The sequence below is a fragment of the Eretmochelys imbricata genome, chromosome 1, assembly GCF_965152235.1.
Source record: "Eretmochelys imbricata isolate rEreImb1 chromosome 1, rEreImb1.hap1, whole genome shotgun sequence".
In the NCBI taxonomy this organism is placed as follows: Eukaryota; Metazoa; Chordata; order Testudines; family Cheloniidae; genus Eretmochelys; species Eretmochelys imbricata.
The window spans coordinates 110,239,171-110,260,179 of record NC_135572.1 but is presented as its reverse complement, the minus strand read 5'-3'; the positions used below and the strand labels follow the sequence as shown (position 1 = coordinate 110,260,179).

The window sequence follows — 21,009 nt, the reverse complement described above, 5'->3', positions numbered from 1 at the left end:
AGCTATACCAGAATAAAGGTGCCTTACACTGGTATAGTTACCCCTCTCCCCCGAGTGGAATAGTTATACTGGTTTAAAGGACCTTTACACTGATATAACTGTGTTTACACTAACTTAACAACAAGTTGTAAAGTGGTACAACTTTCTATTGTAGATAAGGCCTTTGTCAGTTGTTCATAAACCTTTTCAATCATTTACTTTTTAGGGTGGAATTTCCCGTGTTTGGTTTCTGCATGAGGGTGAATTTGGCTGAAAAGTTTCAACAAAAACCATTTATCAACCCCAGCACTAATTCCAGCACCACTGCCTACCAGGACTGCTGTGATGGGAATCCAAGCCTTTGGCACTCTGGATCTCCAAGTTCTTGGAGCCTGGACAGAGCCCAACCACTGCCCCAGTCAGGCAGCTCCCCGCTCAGACTCCCTCCCAGGGAGGGTGGCGGAACACGCTGTGGGGACAGGCGCAGCAGGAGGAGAGCGCCCCCTACAGGTAACGTGCAGCGGAGAGAGTGCGGTGGCCTCGAGCTGGGTGCGCAGGGGTTGCCGAGGGAGGCGGGGGGGAGGGGACGGGACAGATGCATGACCGGTCATGTGACCTCCCCTTTAGATCGCTCCCCCATTCATCTATGGCGGGGCGCACTCAGGGGAGGGGGCAGGGCGGGAAGAGGCAGGGTGGGGCTTTGGGGGAAGGGGTGGAGTGAGGATAGGGCTGGGGATGGAGTGGGGGTGGAGCACACCACAGAGAATCAGAAAGTCGGCTCCTGTACTTCAGACTCCCTGGTATTTAAACACACCCCTCTCCCAGAACTGCACCCCAAAGGTGGCAAGCTTCTGGTTTACAGCTGAACTCTCTCAGGTGTACCCAGCAGTTGGTGAAGCAGAAAGAACACACATTTTGTCCAGTTTAACATCTTTACTCTCTTTGTATCCCTACTCATGTAAAGCACAAGATAGTACAAAGCATACTCATAAAACGTCCCTCATGTGCTAGTTCACCCTTTCCTTGTGCAACCATCCGGGTCCAGGCAGACAGCCAGGGTCCTCTACCCCCTTGCCCACCCACCCTGCCCCTCCTTCACCTTAATCTGTTGCAAAATAGCTCTCTCCCCTAGTTCCCTCCTCTGAGTCCCTTAATACACTTCTGTTTCTTTCATTCTGCCTCCTGGAAACTTTCCATTGCTTCTAAATCCCCCTCTCTTCAGATAAGAGGAGGAAGTGTCTTTTCCCAGCTAGAGCCAACCCACTGTCCCAACCTGTTTTATTTTGAACAGACCATCCTTGTGGGCTGATCCCTCACTATTGTCTCTGGCCAGGCAGAAGCAGGATACAACCTTGTTAATTCATGGCTGATCCACAAACATACAGGCTTTCCATGACAGTAATTTCATGATGCAATTTCATGAAGTCATGCACCGTTTAGAAGTGGTACAGACTGTACCCCAAACAGTCACAATGGCATTGGAGAATAACTGAGAGGCCTGTCTGCCCTCCTCAGCTGGTTTTTGGGGGAAAGGAGTGCATCTCTCAACCATCTGAAGAAATAACAGCTGTTCTTGTGGATTTCGTTGTAGCATTTTTTCTGTCTGGACCCAAGGTCCCTCTAATACTTCTAATCTGGAGTTAATTGAACATATCTGATCACAGGCACCGACTTTCATTTTTCTGGGTGGGTGCCTCAGCCCCACTCTACCCCTTCCCCTAAGGCCCCACCCTAGCTCTGCCTCTTCCTGCCCCCTCTCCCCAGTGCCTCCAACCTGCCACTGAACAGCTGATCAGTGAGTGGCTGGTGGGTGCTGAGCACCCTTTTTTTTTCTTTTCTGTGAGTGCTCCAGCCCCAGAGCATTCATGGAGTCAGCGCCTATGCTTCTGATCTAACCTCAGAGTGCTCAACAAAAATCTCGAAGCACCTAATACCAAGATGACTCAACAGCACAGTTCTACATCCTCGTGGGAGTACAAGCATATGTCACCCTGTTAGCATCCTATGTGGATTTGTGGTAATGTAAAAACACTCCATTTAAGGTATGACAGTTGAATAGAAAATATAAAAACGATTATATATATACACTTGGTGGGGTGGGAGGAAGGATGCAAACAGGTAACAGAATGTTTGGAACATTATGAGGGGAATATGTTCAGAAGTAGTAGCCTTCGGGATTATCTACACTGCCCCACAACTTGGACTAAGGGGGTGTGAATACCAAAGCACAGCTCTGTAACTTTCCCAAGTGGACACTGCAAGTAAAAACTAAAAGGTTCCTTGTTCACGTTAACATAGTTCTGACTGAAGATGATTTTCTTAATAAGAGGGTCATACAGTTAATATGAGTAAAATCAACATTCCTACCCCAGTATAAGGACATATAGTGAAGCAACAAAAATAATCATAACTACAGCATAATTTTTTTCACGTTATTTCAAAACCACATAGGCTTGGTCTTTACCAGGAAAATGACATGCCACTAACAATGTTTGTTGGCAACAGGCCACCCCCTCACCCCCTGAATTGCTGCTGAAAAAGGATTTCTTGGTCTCTCTCAATATTGTTTTCTGTTTACCTGACACATTTTTGATAATTTTTCCACACAGAGACATCAAATTACCTGTACCTTCCCCTCAGACATTCTGTACTTTTACCAAAAGACCATGAAATTATTCTCTACTGTACATTTTTAGAGGCATTGTAATATTAGTCTATACATTCCCAACCGACATCAGCTAATTAACATACAACACACAATGTGAGACAGTTGGTAACCCATTTCCTTTGACTTTTCTAGATCATGCATCAGTCATTAATATTTTTCTATTATTTTGCAGGAGCAATGAATACATTAACTATTATAATGAGCATGTCATTTTTATCTCCTTTAGCAGTTGAAGAACAAAGGTTAATATCTGTCACCACATCGCATGAAGCTATTAGCAATTAGCATGTTCAAATCCAATAAAGATGATAGTTATTTTATATAATTTATTCTCAAGTTGACATTCCATTAGTATTCTCATATGTTTGGTATTGTAATTAAAAAGCAATTACAGGAATTAAAAATACTCAACAGATGTATGTATATAACATACACACAAATGATTTAGAAATGACAATTTTTCTCTGCTAGCCAAGTTATAGTTAAGGGTCTGTCAATATATCTATTATAAATGACAGTGTAATGGTTTTGGGGTTTTGTTTTGTTTTTTTAGCTCTATGAAGTTTCAAGATAATATAATTTTTGAAGTATCAAGTCTCAGACCAACAGCTACTTTATTTTCAGAGAAATTTTGAATTAAAGTACAGTAGTGTGACAGTTTGAGTTATGAGAGGACCAAAAATGTATATTTACTCTCTATATGAAATTATAAGGTCTAATACACAACCTGCATTGTTGCATATTTACTATACCAGCTGACCTATGACTACATAGGAGTGTATCTGTAGATTACAGTTACTCATTATGAGATATATGAGGACTAGCCTCAATGATATTACTTAGGGTTAAAATGGAACACTATTCCCTGATTTTTCGAAAATAGTGACTAAAAGTGGGATACGCAGTAGCTCAGTCACAATCTTTTCATGAGTCTGGACGGCCAGGACCATGAGCTATATCTAAGACTAGACTGGCAGCCAGAATAGACAGTAATATTAGTATTATATGCCACTAAATCCTATATTGAAGGACCTATGTATTTTGCAGAATACTGGACCTAAATTCTGCTGCAAGGACTCTGGATACCGCAATACTCCGGTGAAGATCTTAGAAATGTGGTAGCTTCAGACACATTTTTTTTAAATTTAGTTTTTTATAGAATTAAATATAACAATAAATACAACTAATACTGCGGACCCATTGTTATTTAATTTATGCTGTCCCCACACTTCCAGTTTTCAAAACATCACATGTACAAGATGTCAGAGGAAAGCTGGAGGTTGTGGCAATTGAGTAAGGCTGTTGACACTCGAGGATGCAGTTTGGGATAGTGGAATAAACACATTAACTCAGAGGTCCCCAAACTTTGGGCCGCACCGCCCTAGGGGGCGCAGAGGAACATCTGGCAGGGCGTGGCAGGGTCTAGGCCAGCTCCCATGGGACCTGCTCTGCCCCTAGTTCTGCTCTGGTCCTGCCAGTAGCTGTGTCCCCAGCTCCTGGCCCTGTTCCCAGCAGCTCCGTTCCTGGCCTGGGACCAAGGCTGGGGACGGGGCCAGGAGCGAAACCCCACCTGGCCACAGGTCTGGCTGCCAGCCCCCACCACAGCCCATCTGTGGCTCTGCTCCCGCCACCGCACTCAGCCTCAGATCCAGCCAGCTGCGGCCCCAGGCTCGGCCCCCTTACCCCTGTCCAGAACCCCCTCCCCGCGCAGGTAAGGGGCAGAGCAACCCTCAAAAGTTTGGGGACCACTGCATTAACTGGATGTTGATGTTTATATTGTCACGTTTAGGTTTCACAATTAATAACTCATTGTGAGGAATGGAAGGAGGCATTTCACACTTCTCCAAGCTATCGTTTTAGGCTGCCTACAAACTCAGGAAGAACTGTATTTGTTTACAATTCAATTCACATTTTCAAGGTTTTGTTTGTGACTATGAGAAGGTTTCAGTTAAAGCCATCCTTCTTCAACCATTGCCCTTACTGGCCCTTCTACTCCTCTCTCACTCACACTTTTACACACACACACACACACACACACACACACACACACTCTTAAGTGGTATATCATAGACAATTTGTGGACCTCACTCAACTCCACCCAATAATCAGATTCCCGCTTCCCTTAGATACTATTCAATGAAACCAAAATGAGACAACAGGCTGGGCAAAATCTGTAGAGACAGCATTGTTTAACTTAATTTAAATCTAGCACTAGGAAGAATCCTGAAGTGTAGGTTAGTTAGGATCTTTTCAAACACTGCACTTTTACTGTCACTTACCTGATGAAGAGAGAAGTACTGTAACCCTAAAAGAATTTATCTGATGGCAGCAACTGCCCAGGCAGCCAGACGAGAAATGTCTGTGGGGCACCACATTGTCTATGCTGTAATATAAGTTTCCGGAGGCAAGTTTAAGGAGGACAAACCTTCTATAGAACACAAGAGAAACTTCCAGAATGCTGCAAACGAAAAAATCAAACTACCCTGCAAAGATTAGATTCCAAAACACTGGAAATTTTGCCATGCCAAAAAATCCTACAACAAACCACAACTTTATCAAGCTGCTAAGGCGTGTGTGTTCTGTAATAATCTAATTTACACCAGTAGCAGGATTAAACAAGTTAGATAGCAAGATGCCTGAAAAGACACTTAACAATGCACTGGAAAATCTCTGTTGTTGAGATACGAACCAATGAACCTTTTGCAAGCAACTCAAAGGACAGAAAAAAAATGAACCTACTTGAAAAGAGGAAATGATATTCAATTTATTTCCATTCTCATGCATGTCAATATGTCACATTATTTAGGCTGGCAATACTAACATAAAAACTATTTAAAATTACTGGCAGAGTGTCTGCATTTGGTCATTTGTGTACATCACATCTTTTCACTGTACACTGCAACATGAAGTGCCTGAACGATGAAACCTTAAGATCCCTGCCAAAAAATAAAATGGTAAACCTATTTTGAGCCTAGAAGCTGCTGTCAGTTTATAGAGCAGGTTTGCCAGCCAAAACAACATGGCAAGTTGACAAAAATCAAGACATCATGGCAGGCATTCTTCTACACTACAGGAGTTATGATGGATTGGATTGAAACAGCAGGAAGTCAGCAACTCAAGTCAGTACACAAGGATGAAAATTAAATTGAAAAAACAAGTTGGTATTGCCAATGTGTTGATGAGGAGAATATAATATAGAACATTTGCAATCTTCTGTAGTCCTGGGGCATTGTTTCCTCTGCCCACCTACCAGCATCTGTTATGTTCTCAATATATTACACAGTAGCATTATTTTAAGTAGCAAGAACAGGAAATAAAGGACATTACAGGAAGGTGATCTGCTACAGTTTAAATCAGGTAGCAAAGTCTAAATAATTGTCTTTGTGTAATTTTAAATGCTGAAAATCATCACACTAATCTATATGTCAGAGGTACACAAACTGGCATTATTATATGGTAAAGGAGAAGAATAGACAGGCCTGTAACCAGAGCTGATCCAGAGAAAAGAAGGGTGTGCTGTCTTCCAGGTGCTAAGATACAGGATGTAGACCTGAGGTTCAAAAGGATCCTAAAGGGAGCAGGAAAGAATCCCCTAATTATCCTTCATGTGGGAACAAATGACATGGATAGATTCTCACTGGAAAGTATTAAGGGAGACTATGCTAGGCTGGGGAAGATGCTTAAGGAAATCGAGGCTCAGGTGATCTTTAGTGGGATTCTGCCTATTCCTAGAGAAGGGCAACAAAGGTGTGACAAGATTCTGATTATCAACAGATGGCTTAGGCAGTGGTGCTATAAGGAGGACTTTGGGACGTATGGCCACTGGGAGGCATTCATGGACAGAGGACAGTTCTCTCAGGATGGACTTCATCTGAGTAGGGAAGGAAATAGACTTCTAGGATGGAGGCCGGCACAACTGATTAAGAGAGCTTAAAACTAGGAATTTGGGGGAGATGGTTGGGAGATGTCCAGGTAATCTCCACGACAGATTTTAGCATTGAGAGGGAAGAAAACAAAGTAAGAAAGGTTACAGCCATGGGTAGGAGAATGTATATAAGGAGGAAGGGCAGTGTGGATACCAGTCTAATAGGTTATACTGGCTGTAGAATGACCGTGCCTAATAGGGTACAGAATGTGAGCGAGGCCAAACAGCAAAAATTAAGATGTTTGTACACCAGTGCAAGGAGCCTAGGTAACAAAATGGAGGAACGAGAGCTACTGGTGCAGGAAGTGAAACCAGATATTATAGGGATAACAGAAACATGGTGGAATAGTAGTCATGACTGGACTACAGGTATTGAAGGGTATGTGCTGTTTAGGAAAGACCGAAATAAAGGTAAAGGTGGTGGAGTAGCATTGTATATCAATGATGAGGTAGAATGTAAAGAAATAAGAAGCGATGGAATGGATAAGACAGAGTCCGTCTGGGCAAAAATTACATTGGGGAAGAAAACTACTAAAGCCTCCCTTGGGATAGTGCTTGGGGTGTGCTATACACCGCCGGGATCTAATTTGGATATGGATAGAGCCCTTTTTAATAAAGTAAATACTAATGGAAACTGCATGATCATGGGAGACTTTAACTTCCCAGATACAGACTGGAGGACGAGTGCTAGTAATAATAATAGGGCTCAGATTTTCCTAGATGCGATAGCTGATGGATTCCTACATCAAGTAGTTGCTGAACCAACTAGAGGGGATGCCATTTTAGATTTGGTTTTGATGAATAGTGAGGACCTCATAGAAGAAATGGTTGTAGGGGATAATCTTGGTTCAAGTGATCATGAGCTAATTCAGTTCAAACTGAACGGAAGGATTAACAAAAATAAATCTGCAACTAGGGTTTTTGATTTCAAAAGGGCTGACTTTCAAAAATTAAGGAAATTAGTTAGGAAAGTGGATTGGACTGAAGAATTTATGGATCTAAAGGTAGAGGAGGCCTGGGATTACTTTAAATCAAAGCTGCAGAAGCTGTCAGAAGCCTGCATCCCAAGAAAGGGGAAAAAAATCATAGGCAGGAGTTGTAGACCAAGCTGGATGAGCAAACATCCTAGAAAGGTGATTAAGAAAAAGCAGAAAGCATACAGGGAGTGGAAGATGGGAGGGATCAGCAAGGAAAGCTACCTTATTAAGGTCAGAACATGAAGGGATAAAATGAGAAAGGCCAAAAGCCATGTGGAGTTGGACCTTGCAAAGGGAATTAAAACCAATAGTAAAAGGTTCTATAGCCATATAAATAAGAAGAAAACAAAGAAAGAAGAAGTGGGACCGCTAAGCACTGAGGATGGAGTGGAAGTTAAGGATATTCTAGGCATGGCCCAATATCTAAACAAATACTTTGCCTCAGTTTTTAATAAGGCTAAAGAGGATCTTAGGGATAATGGTAGCATGACAAATGGGAATGAGGATATGGAGGTAGATATTACCATATCTGAGGTAGAAGCGAAACTCAAACAGCTTAATGGGACTAAATCGGGGGGCCCAGATAATCTTCATCCAAGAATATTAAAGGAACTGGCACCTGAAATTGCAAGCCCATTAGCAAGAATTTTTTATCAATCTGTAAACTCTGGAGTTGTACCGTATGATTGAAGAATTGCTAACATAGTTCCTATTTTTAAGAAAGGGAAAAAAAGTGATCCGGGTAACTACAGGCCTGTTAGTTTGATATCTGTAGTATGCATGGTCTTGGAAAAAATTTTGAAGGAGAAAGTAGTTAAGGACATTGAGGTTAATGCTAATTGGGACAAAATACAACATGGTTTTACAAAAGGTAGATCATGTCAAACCAACCTGATCTCCTTCTTTGAGAAAGTAACAGATTTTTTAGACAAAGGAAATGCAGTGGATCTAATTTACCTAGATTTCAGTAAGACGTTTGATACCGTGCCACGTCGGGAATTATTAGTTAAATTGGAAAAGATGGGGATCAATATGAACACTGAAAGGTGGATAAGGAATTGGTTAAAGGGGAGACTACAACAGGTCCTACTGAAAGGTGAACTGTCAGGCTGGAGGGAGGTTACCAGTGGAGTTCCTCAAGGATCAGTTTTGGGACCAATCTTATTTAATCTTTTTATTACTGACCTCGGCACAAAAAGCGGGAGTATGCTAATAAAGTTTGCGGATAATACAAGGCTGGGAGGTATTGCCAATTTAGAGAAGGACCGGGATATCATACAGGAGGATTTGGATGACCTTGTAAACTGGAGTAATAGTAATAGGATGAAATTTAATAGTGAGAAGTGTAAGGTCATGCATTTAGGGATTAATAACAAGAATTTTAGTTATAAGCTGGGGACACATCAATTAGAAGTAACGGAGGAGGAGAAGGACCTTGGAGTATTGATCATAGGATGACTATGAGTCGCCAACGTGATATGGCTGTGAAAAAAGCTAATGCGGTCTTGGGATGCATCAGAAGAGGTATTTCCAGTAGGGATAAGGAGGTTTTAGTACCGTTATTCAAGGCACTGGTGAGACCTCACCTGGAATACTGTGTGCAGTTCTGGTCTCCCATGTTTAAGAAGGATGAATTCAAACTGGAACAGGTACAGAGAAGGGCTACTAGGACGATACGAGGAATGGAAAACTTGTCTTATGAAAGGAGACTCAAGGAGCTTGGCTTGTTTAGCCTCACTAAAAGAAGGCTGAGGGGAGATATGATTGCTCTCTATAATATATCAGAGGGATAAATACCAGAGAGGAAGAGGAATTATTTAAGCTCAGTACCAATGTGGACACAAGAACAAATGGATATAAACTGGCCACCAGGAAGTTTAGACCTGAAATTAGATGAAGCTTTCTAACCATCAGAGCAGTGAAGTTTAGGAATAGCCTTCCAAGGGAAGCAGTGGGGGCAAAAGATCTATCTGGCTTTAAGATTAAACTCGATAAGTTTATGGAGGAGATTGTATTATGGGATAACATGATTTTGGTAATTAATTGATCTTTAAATATTCATGGTAAATAGGCCTAATGGCCTGTGATGGGATGTTAGATGGGGTGGGATCTGAGTTATCCAGGAAAGAATTTTCTGTAGTATCTGGCTGGTGAATCTTGCCCATATGCTCAGGGTTTAGCTGATTGCCATATATGGGAATCGGGAAGGAATTTTCCTCCAGGGCAGATTGGAAGAGGCCCTGGAGGTTTTTCGCCTTCCTCTGTAGCATGGGGCACGGGTCACTTGCTGGAGTATTCTCTGCTCCTTGAAGTCTTTAAACCACGATTTGAGGACTTCAATAGCTCAGACATAGGTGAGGTTTTTCGCAGGAGTGGGTGGGTGAGATTCTGTGGCCTGCGTTGTCAGGAGGTCAGACTAGATGATCATAATGGTCCCTTTTGACCTTAGTATCTATGAATCTATGAGATAGGTGTTCTGCCCTCTTATATATATGTAGAATATCTTAACCGTCAAAATGCATGAAGAATTACAATATGTACATGCGGAACATTTCACTTAAGTGACCTCCAAAATTCAGCAACCGTTATATTGGCACCCACAGAACTCGGTAACAGAAGTGAAGCAATGAAGTAAAGAGGCATTTAAGAAGGCACGATATAGTTTCTCTCAGGGTTTTATAAATTTACCTAACCCATTCGAGCCAAGGACTAAGGCTACGTGGCCGGGTGAAATGCCTGTCTCCCAAAGCACAAGTGGGGGGAGCACTGCTACAAGAATTCCCCTGTCACCCTGCATGTAGTCCCAAACTCTTCCTTACCCTCTCTCCTTGGTACAAGTTCTCCAGATTTGGATGTGGAGCCAGATGCGGGGAATAGGATAAGGAATTATAGAGAGGGCCATTGCTAAAAGAAACGAGGTTCTTAATTCCTTAAGTGTGCTTAGGTTTTTGTCACCATAAAACTTTCATTCAGAAAGTATTAGCTCATATTCTGTACCATGTAGTACAAGGGCATAAGCAGTAAACATCACGTTAACATGTCAACCTAATCCTGCTGGGGGAGGCCTTGATAACCCGATCCGCCCCCCATGGCTGCAGGTTTGGCAGCACTAGGTCTTTTCTGCTCATGGCACAGCCCAAATGTAGAGTATGCTACCGAGACCGATGATCCTTCTAATTCCCTCTGTGCCCCTCCCCCTCGATGTGTGAAACAAATGACTAGCAGAGTTCAAGATTTAAACCTATGAACATAATCTTTCCCACACATAGTCCATCTCCTGATTCACACATGCTCTTTTTCTTTTTTTACATTATTTCCCTGCCATTTTCCTCACCTTACACGTTCTCTCCAATCCCAACAATCTTTCTCTCACTCTCTCCAGTGGACGGGGAGAGTTCCCTTCTCTCACAATAAAAGGCCTCTTTCTCTACCAGTAGTACCATCTGCTCAGCTTTGCCTCATCATACATGCAGTGACATAATGCAACATCCCCACTCCCAACCTGCTGCTGCTGCCACTGCTTCTTAAGCAAAGAGCTGAGTGGGTTTTTCAAGCCTAGATTGCTGTAAGAAGATGAACCAACCCTTGAGATGACAGCACTGAAAAATGAAAGTTTCATTTTCCAGAAACAACAGTGTCCCCCAGAATATGCAGAAGAAAGAATTTCCCAACTTTAATTCTGCAGCTCTGTTTGTGTAGTACTTACTTGGTGCATTCTTCTAATGACTGTACAAGCATTTGCTGGTAAGAACTGATTTCTTCCAGGTTTCCCATTAAATATGAAGTATTTGCAGAGTTTAATCTGAAGCCAAGAAAAATAAAGCTTAGTAAGCAGCTGCAAACTCAAAAAAACCCCCAACCTACATATAAAACTTTACTTCTATTTCTGCTTTAATCAAAGTCATAGATTTGACAACAAAAATATGTATTTACTATTATCATTTATTTGCATTACCATAGCGCCTAGGAGCCCTAGTTATGGAGCAGGACCCTACTGTGCTAGGCACTGGACAAAGAGGACAAAAAAAACAGACCCTGCACCAATGATCTTACAATCAAAGCCTAAGAGATTATAGGCAAACATTTCAATGCCAAGTGACTACTTAACTGTAAAGCTTGTAAAACTGAAGTTTTGATCATATGAAAAACAAAATCTAAGCCCTAGGTACATTAAAAGAAAACAAAACACACGTACTTTTCACTGACTTGTAACGGTCGCAAGTAGTTCAAAAGCATTGTCTGTAGTTCCTTAGCATATTCATTTTCTGTTTCTAAAATATTTTGTAGCACCTACAATAAATATATGACAATTAGTGACTATTTTGTTATTTTCAAAGAGACATTACAAAATATTTTTTAAAAATTGAAATATTCTTTTTAGCATTTACTGTAACAAGCATACTGTAAGACCATAAAACTTACCCAAAGAGCTAATAATCAGATACTGAATTAGATTCATACACTGACAATAAGTTGTTAAATATTACGTTTTGCAGCTATTAAACTTTTCCTTCAGATGTCTATGTACCACAAAAGGAGTAAGCCCAAAGGAAGGTTTCATTAAACTTAGCAACGTTTCCTGTAGAATTTAAATACCTACACACTGAGCTTTTTCAAAAGTAGGAGAATATTATTGCTTCTATACACTTTAAAACGGTTGAGGGGTTTTCAGAAAATTACAAAAAGTACCAGAAGTTAGCACTAGTCTTTTGAATCTCTTGTTACCATCTATTCTTCTATTGGGATTATTTCCTCAATCTTAATGATTAAAACCAAGGCAGTCACCAAATCTTGACTGCCAAATTTGTTACTGAGTTTACCTGGAAGTGCAATTCTGTGTCTAGGAGGACTGTGGGTAAATTTTAAATACACAATGTGATTATTTTAAGATAATTCTGTTTAAAAACACATTACAGAATGTTGACTGAATGTGAATGTAACAGCAGTAAACTACTGCAGAAAAATTACCACAGTTTCGGACATAAAACAAAGACAAACAATATGGCACAAGACTTTTTTACATCACATCACCACATGTACATCAACAGCAGTAATTTGGAATAACTTGAAATGTATACAGGAGATCATTCTTTATTAGGCAACCTCCTCTAAAGAGACTGCCCCAAAAGATCCTAAAATGTATTCTGCTCGGTTCTAAGAACATAAGAACGGCCATACTGGGTAAGATCAATGATTAACACTAAGTTTTAGTCATGGGTATGTTTAGTAAAAGTCATGGATAGGTCACGGGCAACAAAAAAAAATTCATGGCCTGTGACCTGTCCATGACTTTTACTATATACCCCATACTAAAACTTGGGTGGGGGGCCGCGGGTGTTCTGGGGGGGCATTCAGAGGTGCTGCGGATGCTGGGAGAGGTGGCCCGGGACCCCACTGGTGCTGAGGAGGTTTGGTGGGGCTCGCAAGCTCCCTACCCGGCTCCGCCATGTGTCCCTGCAGCTCCTAGGCAGCGGAGGGGCCAGGGAGTTTTGCACGCTGCTCCTGCCACAAGCACCGGCTGCGCAGCTCCCATTGGCCAGGAACTGCAGCCAATGGGAGCTGCAGAGGAGGGGGCATGTGAGCATGGGCAGCACACGCAGCTCCCTGTCCCCTCCGCCTAGGAGCTGCAGGGCCATGCCAGTGGGAGACGGGGAGCCCCCCCACACTGAGAAAAGCGCCCCCCCTCTGCCCCAGCCCCCTCCCACACACCCAAACTGCTGCTGCTGGCCCTGGGGCTGCTCGGCTTGGGCAGCCCCTGAGCCAGCACCCGCCACTGTAGAAGTCACAGAGGTCACAAAATGTCACAGAATCTGTGACCTCCATGACAGACTCGCAGCCTTACCAATGATCCATCTAGCCCAGTTCTGGTCTTCCAACAGTGGCCAGTGCAAGATGCTTCAGAGGGAGTGAACAGAACACGGAAATTTATCAAGGAATCCACCCCACCATCCAGTCCCAGTTTCTAGCAGTCAGGGGTTTAGGGACACCCAGAGCATGGCGTTGTTTCCTTGACCTGATGCATTTATAGCAGAAGTCCCTCCTTTGTTAAGCAACCACAGTTCTGTAGCCCCTTCAGACAGGTTTTATTGTCTCCAAAATGTCAACAGATACGCACAGTACAGATTTTACTTACTGGTGATTCAGCAACAGAATGGCCTTTCGTGTCTGAATTAAATATACTTCCCTAAACTTGTTAGAATATTATGTAAAGAAACAGACCATTTTTAAGCTTTTCTGCCTTACAGAATCACAATTAGATTTGTTCTTGCTTTAAACCAATGTAACATGGGTATGTTCTGGATAGTTCTGTGACTTTTAATGCATTGCATGTAAGTTGCCACATTACCTTCTCTCTCTTGTGTTATATTTGTCTATATTAACATCTAATTTCATCATTTATAATAAGGACTGCACTAAATGCATTATTCACCGTTGTAGTCTATACTCTGTTTTAAGACATAAAAAGCCATTCATGTCTAAATGCAAACCTGATGAAACAAATGACATCTGAACTATTTAAAATGAAGAATTCACTGTTTCTTTCCTTGGTGTCATTGAATTCTGCTTTATTCTCTGAATGGTTCTATTCATCTGAAGGAAAAGAGACCACTTTCGAGTTCATTCTCTTGTTGGAACTCTGAATCCTGACCCAAAGATTAAAATGTCTCCATTCTTCAAGACACCGTGTCAGAGGAATACCACAGAGAAAGCATTAGCTATTAATTGCGCAGCTAGAACATACAGTACAACTTTAGCGCACAAACTGTAAGGGGAATAAACGTATTAGTTTTAATGTATTTGGAAAGGGACTAAACAAAGATAAAAACAATAGCTGATCATTACAGAATCACAAACAAGAGTGAACAAGGTTTCATGCAAAAATATAACAAAAAGAGTGCTAAAATAAAATGCATAACACATAGAGCCATTTGCCCTCTCAGGGCTAATTCCAAAATTAATTTTCCCAACACGGCTTTCCCATAAAACAATATGTACACACACAAAACTTTCCAAAGCTGAGAAGAAGGAAGCAGATGAACCAACATCAAGAACATGACATCCTGAACATGACAAAGTGCTCCAGTACCAAAGTGAAAGAAATTTGCTGGAGACTTGAAAAAAGCCTCAGTACCATGGCAGTCTCTATGATACAGCAAATATTCTGAATGTACATTCTGTTTCACAACGTAATAACTGCCTGAAAATCTGGTGACTAAATAATATTAACCTGTACAGAGATCGCGTGATTTTTTTGAAAAAAAAAATCATTTAAAAAGGTAGCAAATATTTCAACATTTTTAAGAATCAATATGCAGCAGTACCCCCAGGAAATTAAAATGCATTGAACAGTCAATATCACTGTGCTGTAAAGCCCTACTCAAAAAGGTAAGTTACCAGATTCACCTACTTCGTTTTAAATCATTCCAAAACTCTACTGGTGCGATGCAATGCTATTAGACATGCACATATTATTAAAAGTCATTTAAAATACATTAAACTTCTCCTTTAGTTGACTTTCCTGTCTGCATAAAGAGTGATGACTGTCATTATATACAGCATTTTTGTTTCTACTTTGAGAAGCATTTTTTTTAAACCTGGTTCACAGAGATCTAAATGCCATTTTTCTGTGTCACCCTGCCCCCAGCAACTTTCAGTATTACTTACCTACCTCACAAGGAAGTTGTGAGGATTAAATGTCTGTACAGCACTTTGAAGATATAAAGTTCTATAAAGTGCTCAGTATTACAAGTATAGAGTATTACAGTGCCTCTCCAGAGCACTTCTGAATTCCTAATCTCACCACCATGCCTGTATTCTCTAATAATCACCTTTCTTGCCTTTCCTGCTTTCTGCATGTTCTGGCTGCTGCAAGACCCCATGAGACCTCAAAGACCTTGTTCTCAAAGCTCCATCACAACATTTGCACAGATAAGTCTGGGTACCAAAGGAACGGGTCGTTTTCATTGAAAGGGCAGCTTTTACAATACGTAACACTAATGAATGGCATAGAAAGCTGAGCTCATCCAGTGCAAGCTTTCCCTTAGTCACAAGGCATGGAAAAATCAAGCGTGGTTAACAGTTCTGTCACACAAACCCAGTAACCTCCCTAAGGCAAAAACTATCACCCAAAAATGGATTTAAATGACCTACATAGAACTGAGCAACTTTCAAACCACATGAAAAGAAAATCAGATTTTGTTACAACATTAGGGACATGCGGCACATTACCATTTTGTCACACCACTACCATCACTCATCTAAAGCATCACCTCATTATAACAAATAAAAATCACTGTGTACTTTGCTTTTATCACTGGAACTCAATAAGCCACATCCTCAAACATGAACTCCTAAGCAGGGCATGCAAATGTTACACATGCACAAATTCTACATCGACAAGCAAACAAAGGGTACTTGGAGATTTGTAATGAACTATTTTGCACATGCAAATGCCAGCTGATGCAGCTTGGGAAGTTTGGCCTTATAGAAGGGCTCTCATTTTAAAGCATATAGGAACAAATAATGGAAAATTAGAGTCAGAAAGTGAACTATTGCTTTACCTCGTTTTCCACCCCTAGAACAGTCACTAGAAATCCTCTACTTGAATTTGTGCTATCTGCATATAGTAGACCATTATCTTATAGACTTACATAATAGAGAAATAAAACTTGACACATTAAGCTTTATTATTCTATAATGGTCAACTAGCAAAAGGTGAAAGTACAAATAATTTTTTTTAAAGCCTGTCCTACAGGGATGTCATGTGATAACATGCCCACTTTGCAGCATCTAGTTACCTATTTATCCTTCATTTAAAGTAATGTATTTCATTGTTAATTCTACATCTGGTTCAGATTATGTAGTTCTTAAGTATCCTTATACGTCAAGATGGATGGGCTTTGCATCAAAATAATTCACTGCAATTTATTATTTATATATTCCCCTGCCAAGCACATATCTTGTCCTGCATACTCAATTACATAGTGTAATATGTACTAAATCAAACTTACTTTGAGATCAGAATGTATGAAAACAGTTTATTAATTGCAGATGGTGCTCTATAAATTGATAAAATAAAATAACATGATCAGGGAGGAGTGGGTAGCATATTTGTGGAAAGAGCCCTGAGGTCATCAGATTATGAGATTTTCCACTGCCCTGTCCCATCCTGGAAGGGGAGTTGGCAAAATTTCCCCCACCATATTCAGAGTTTGCTCTGAACTGCACTTTGACTCCTTCCTCCTTCCATGAGGGCTGTCTAGTATCACAACTCTTTCTCCAAAAACCTACTGTGAGGCTTGAACATAAGAATGGCCATACGGGGTCAGACCAAAGGTCCATCTAGCCCAGTATCCTGTCTACCAACAGTGGCCAATGCCAGGTGCCCCAGAGGGAGTGAACCTAACAGGGAAACATCAAGTGATCCATCCCCTGTCGCCCATTCCCAGCTTCTGGCAGAGGCTAGGGACACCATCCCTGCCAATCCTGGCTAATGGCCATTGATGGACCTATCCTCCATGAATTTATCTAGTTCTTTTTTTAACCCTGTTATAGTCTTGGCTTTCGCATCATCCTCTGATAAGGAATTCCACAAGTTGACTGTGCGTTGTATGGAAAAAATACTTCCTTTTGTTCGTTTTAAATCTGCTCCCTATTAATTTCATTTGGTGACCCCCTAGTTCTTGTGTTATGAGAAGGACTAAATAACACTTCCTTATTTACTTTCTCCACACCAGTCATGATTTTATAGACCTCTACTATATCCCCGTGGAGATTCCTGCCATGCATCAATATGTTACAGAACAACATGACTCGAACCCAACAAGCACCACCACATCCAAGCGTGCCAGTTTCAAAACACCCATACAAGAGCTAAGATTTTGGGGCAATCTTGTTCAAGACCAGAGGTTGGAACCGTGGCTATGGGTCTATTGGCATTGTTACACTCTGTCCCTAGGTTAAGCAACGATTCCCAACCTTAACTCCCCTGTAGTTTGCCCATGAAGAGTCCATTTACTTCAGTTTTCTGTAGAGGGGAGAATTTTACCCCTAATACAGATTGACAAATTTAAAAAGTATTTATTTATTGATTTATGAATCAAGTTTCATACCTAGGATAAAATTTTCTGAAAGCTTCAACCAGGTCAAATTTTGATTTATGTTCATATTTGAAAACCTCATACTAATTAAAACACAAGTAATAAATGTAAAACGCTGATCAAAACAACAGGATCGGTCCTGCTTTGAGCAGGTGGTTGGACTAGATGACCTCCTGAGGTCCCTTCCAACCCTGATATTCTATGATTCTATGAATACAGAGCAATAGGCAGAGTGAAAAGAATTTTAAAAAACTAGACATACCCAAGAGACCAAAATGTATGTGATGTAAACTAACAGCACTACTGCAAAGAATGCTGAGCTTTACATCCTTATTTCAAAGGGAGGCTTAGATACTAGCTTCTAAAAGATTTAGTCAAAGTCTAGAAAACTGAATTTCACACCTTGATTATTCTTTTCCCTGTAGTCTCTGCCAATATTAAAGTGCCATTTACTACTATTTATGAAGAAATAAAACTAGAGAGATACAGGTTGCACCTTTGTTCAACATAAATGTTTATACTCTAATAACTTTAGAAAGGTTAATCCTCAGACAATAAATGCAAAATGTATTCTAAGTAAAGGCTGCCATGTTCATAGAATCATAGAATATCAGGGTTGGAAGGGACCTTAGGAGGTCATCTAGTCCAATCCCCTGCTCAAAGCAGGACCAATCCCCAACTAAATCTTCCCAGCCAGGGCTTTGCCAGGCCTGACCTTGAAAACCTCTAAGGAATGAGATTCCACCACCTCCCTAGGTAATCCATTCCAATACTTCACCACCCTCCTAGTGAAAAAGTTTTTCCTAACAGCCAACCTAAACCTCCGCCACTGTAACTTGAGACCATTACTCCTCGTTCTGTCATCTGCTACCACTGAGAACAGTCTAGATCCATCCTCTTTGGAACCCCCTTTCAGGTAGCTGAAAACAGCTATCAAATCCCCCCTCATTCTTCTCTTCTGCAGACTAAATAATCCCAGTTCCCTCAGCCTTTCCTCATAACTCGTGTGCTCCAGTCCCCTAATCATTTTTGTTGCCCTCCGCTGGACTCTTTCCAATTTTTCCACATCCTTCTTGTAGTGTGGGGCCCAAAACTGGACACAGTACTCCACATGAGGCCTCACCACTGCCGAATAGCGGGGATGATCACGTCCCTCTATCTGCTGGCAATGCCCCTACATATGCATCCCAAAATGCCATTGGCCTTCTTGGCAACAAGGGCACACTGTTGACTCATATCCAGCTTCTCATCCACTGTAACCCCTAGGTCCTTTTCTGCAGAACTGCTGCCAAGCCATTCGGTCCCTAGTCTGTAGCGGTGCATGGGATTCTTCCGTCCTAAGTGCAGGACTCTGCACGTGTCCTTGTTGAACATCATCAGATTTCTTTTGGCCCAATCCTCTAATTTGTCTAGGGCCCTCTATATCCTATCCCTACCCTTCAGCGTATCTACCACTCCTCTCAGTTTAGTGTCATCTGCAAACTTGCTGAGGGTGCAATCCACACCATTCTCCAGACCATTAATGAAGATATTGAACAAAACTGGCCCAGGACTGACCCTTGGGGCACTCCGCTTGATACCGGCTGCCAACTAGACATGGAGCCATTGATCACTACGCACTGGGCCCGACGATCTAGCCAGCTATCTATCCACCTTATAGTCCATTCATCCAGCCCATACTTCCTTAACTTGCTGGCAAGAATACTCTGGGAGACAGTGTCAAAAGCTTTGCTAAAGTCAAGGAATATCCACTGCTTTCCCCTCATCCACAGAGCCAGTTATCTCATCATAGAAGGCAATTAGATTAGTCAGGCATGACTTGCCCTTGGTGAATCCATACTGACTGTTCCTGATCACTTTCCTCTCCTCTAAGTGCTTCAGAATTGATTCCTTGAGGACCTGCTCCATGATTTTTCCAGGGATTGAGGTGAGGCTGACTGGCCTGTATTCCCTGGATCCTCCTTCTTCCCTTTTTTAAAGATGGGCACTACATTAGCCTTTTTCCAGTCATCTGGGACCTCCTCCGATCGCCACGTGTTTTCAAAGATAATGGCCAATGGCTCTGCAATCACATCTACCAACTCCTTTTCCACCCTCGGATGCAGTGCATCCGGTCCCATGGGCTTGTGCTCGTCCAGCTTTTCTGAATAGTTCTAAACCACTTCCTTCTCCACAGAGGGCTGGTCACCTCCTCCCCATGCTGTGCTGCCCACTCCAGCAGTCTGGGAGCTGACCTTGTGTGACATTGACATAAACTGGGACCGTATAGATCATTGTTGCAACCAAGGTCCTGTAGTGGCACCAAATCTTGTGTAAAGGGGGTCAAATGAGGTGTCTAAGACAAGGTTATGGTTTGCTGGATATGATTATGCTGTCTAGATGTGTATATCATTTTTATAGTTAAAGTTATGAATACTGGCTCTATACTGTCTGTATTTCAAACTTGTGCTATGCTTCTGGGGAACTCTCCAGACAAGTTGGTGTCAGCTCTGCCTAGCCTGCTTGATGGCCCATTAAGGACCATCAGCTATACAAGTGAGAGAAGGCAGACACGCCTTGTGACTCAGCAAGGTATGCAGGGACATGCCTATGGACAGAACTCTGAGGCTTTTCCAGGCCATGTGATGGACAGCTTTTCTTTGGGACAAAGAAAGCAGAGACCACATGGCAAGGGAATATAAAAAGCTGCTGCAGCTCCTCCATCTTGTCTTCAATCCTGCTTTTTACCTCTGGAGGGACTTTGCTACACTGAAGCTTTGAACCAAGGACTGAAAGACCCATCCCAGCTGTGGATGTATGTACTCCAGAGACTTGATTTGAACCTGCAGTTTATTCTATCACTGCTGCAAGCCTGAACCAAGAACTTTGCCATTTGCTGTATGTAATTGATTCTAACCAATCCTAGCTCTCATCTATATCTTTTTCCTTTTATGAATAAACCTTTAGATTTTAGATTCTAAAGGATTGGCAACAGCGTGATTTGTGGGTAAGATCTGATTTGTATATTGACCTGGGTCTGGGGCTTGGTCTTTTGGGATCGAGAGAACCTTTTTCTTTTATTGGAGTATTGGTTTTCAGAACCATTTGTCCCCATAACGAATGGCACTGGTGGTGATACTGGGAAACTGGACTGTCTAAGGGAATTGCTTGTGTGACTTTACCCCAGCCAGTGGGGTAAAACCAAAGTCTTCTCCATTTGGCTGGTTTGGTTTGCCTTGGTGTGCACAGAAACCCCAGCCTTGGGCTGTAACTGCCCTGCTTTAAGCAATTTGTCCTGAATTGGCACTGTCAGTTGGGTCCTGCCAGAACCAGCATTGTTACACCTTGTTCGTGAAGACAGAGGCCAAAAAAGCATTGAGT

The 21,009-nt window shown here is 41.8% G+C and overlaps 1 protein-coding gene across 5 annotated transcripts in view; it reads right to left on the bottom strand.

The window, feature by feature from the left end:
* ARHGEF7 (Rho guanine nucleotide exchange factor 7) overlaps positions 1 to 21,009 on the bottom strand; it is a 191,545-nt gene that overhangs the window by 64,991 nt on the left and 105,545 nt on the right. For all 5 annotated transcript variants that reach the window (XM_077813588.1, XM_077813551.1, XM_077813559.1 and 2 more), the window contains 2 exons: positions 11,745 to 11,839; positions 11,256 to 11,351 (listed from right to left, as the gene is read on the bottom strand). In XM_077813588.1, the coding sequence (XP_077669714.1) occupies positions 11,256 to 11,351; positions 11,745 to 11,839 (191 nt within the window). The remainder of the gene's footprint in view (positions 1 to 11,255; positions 11,352 to 11,744; positions 11,840 to 21,009) is intronic.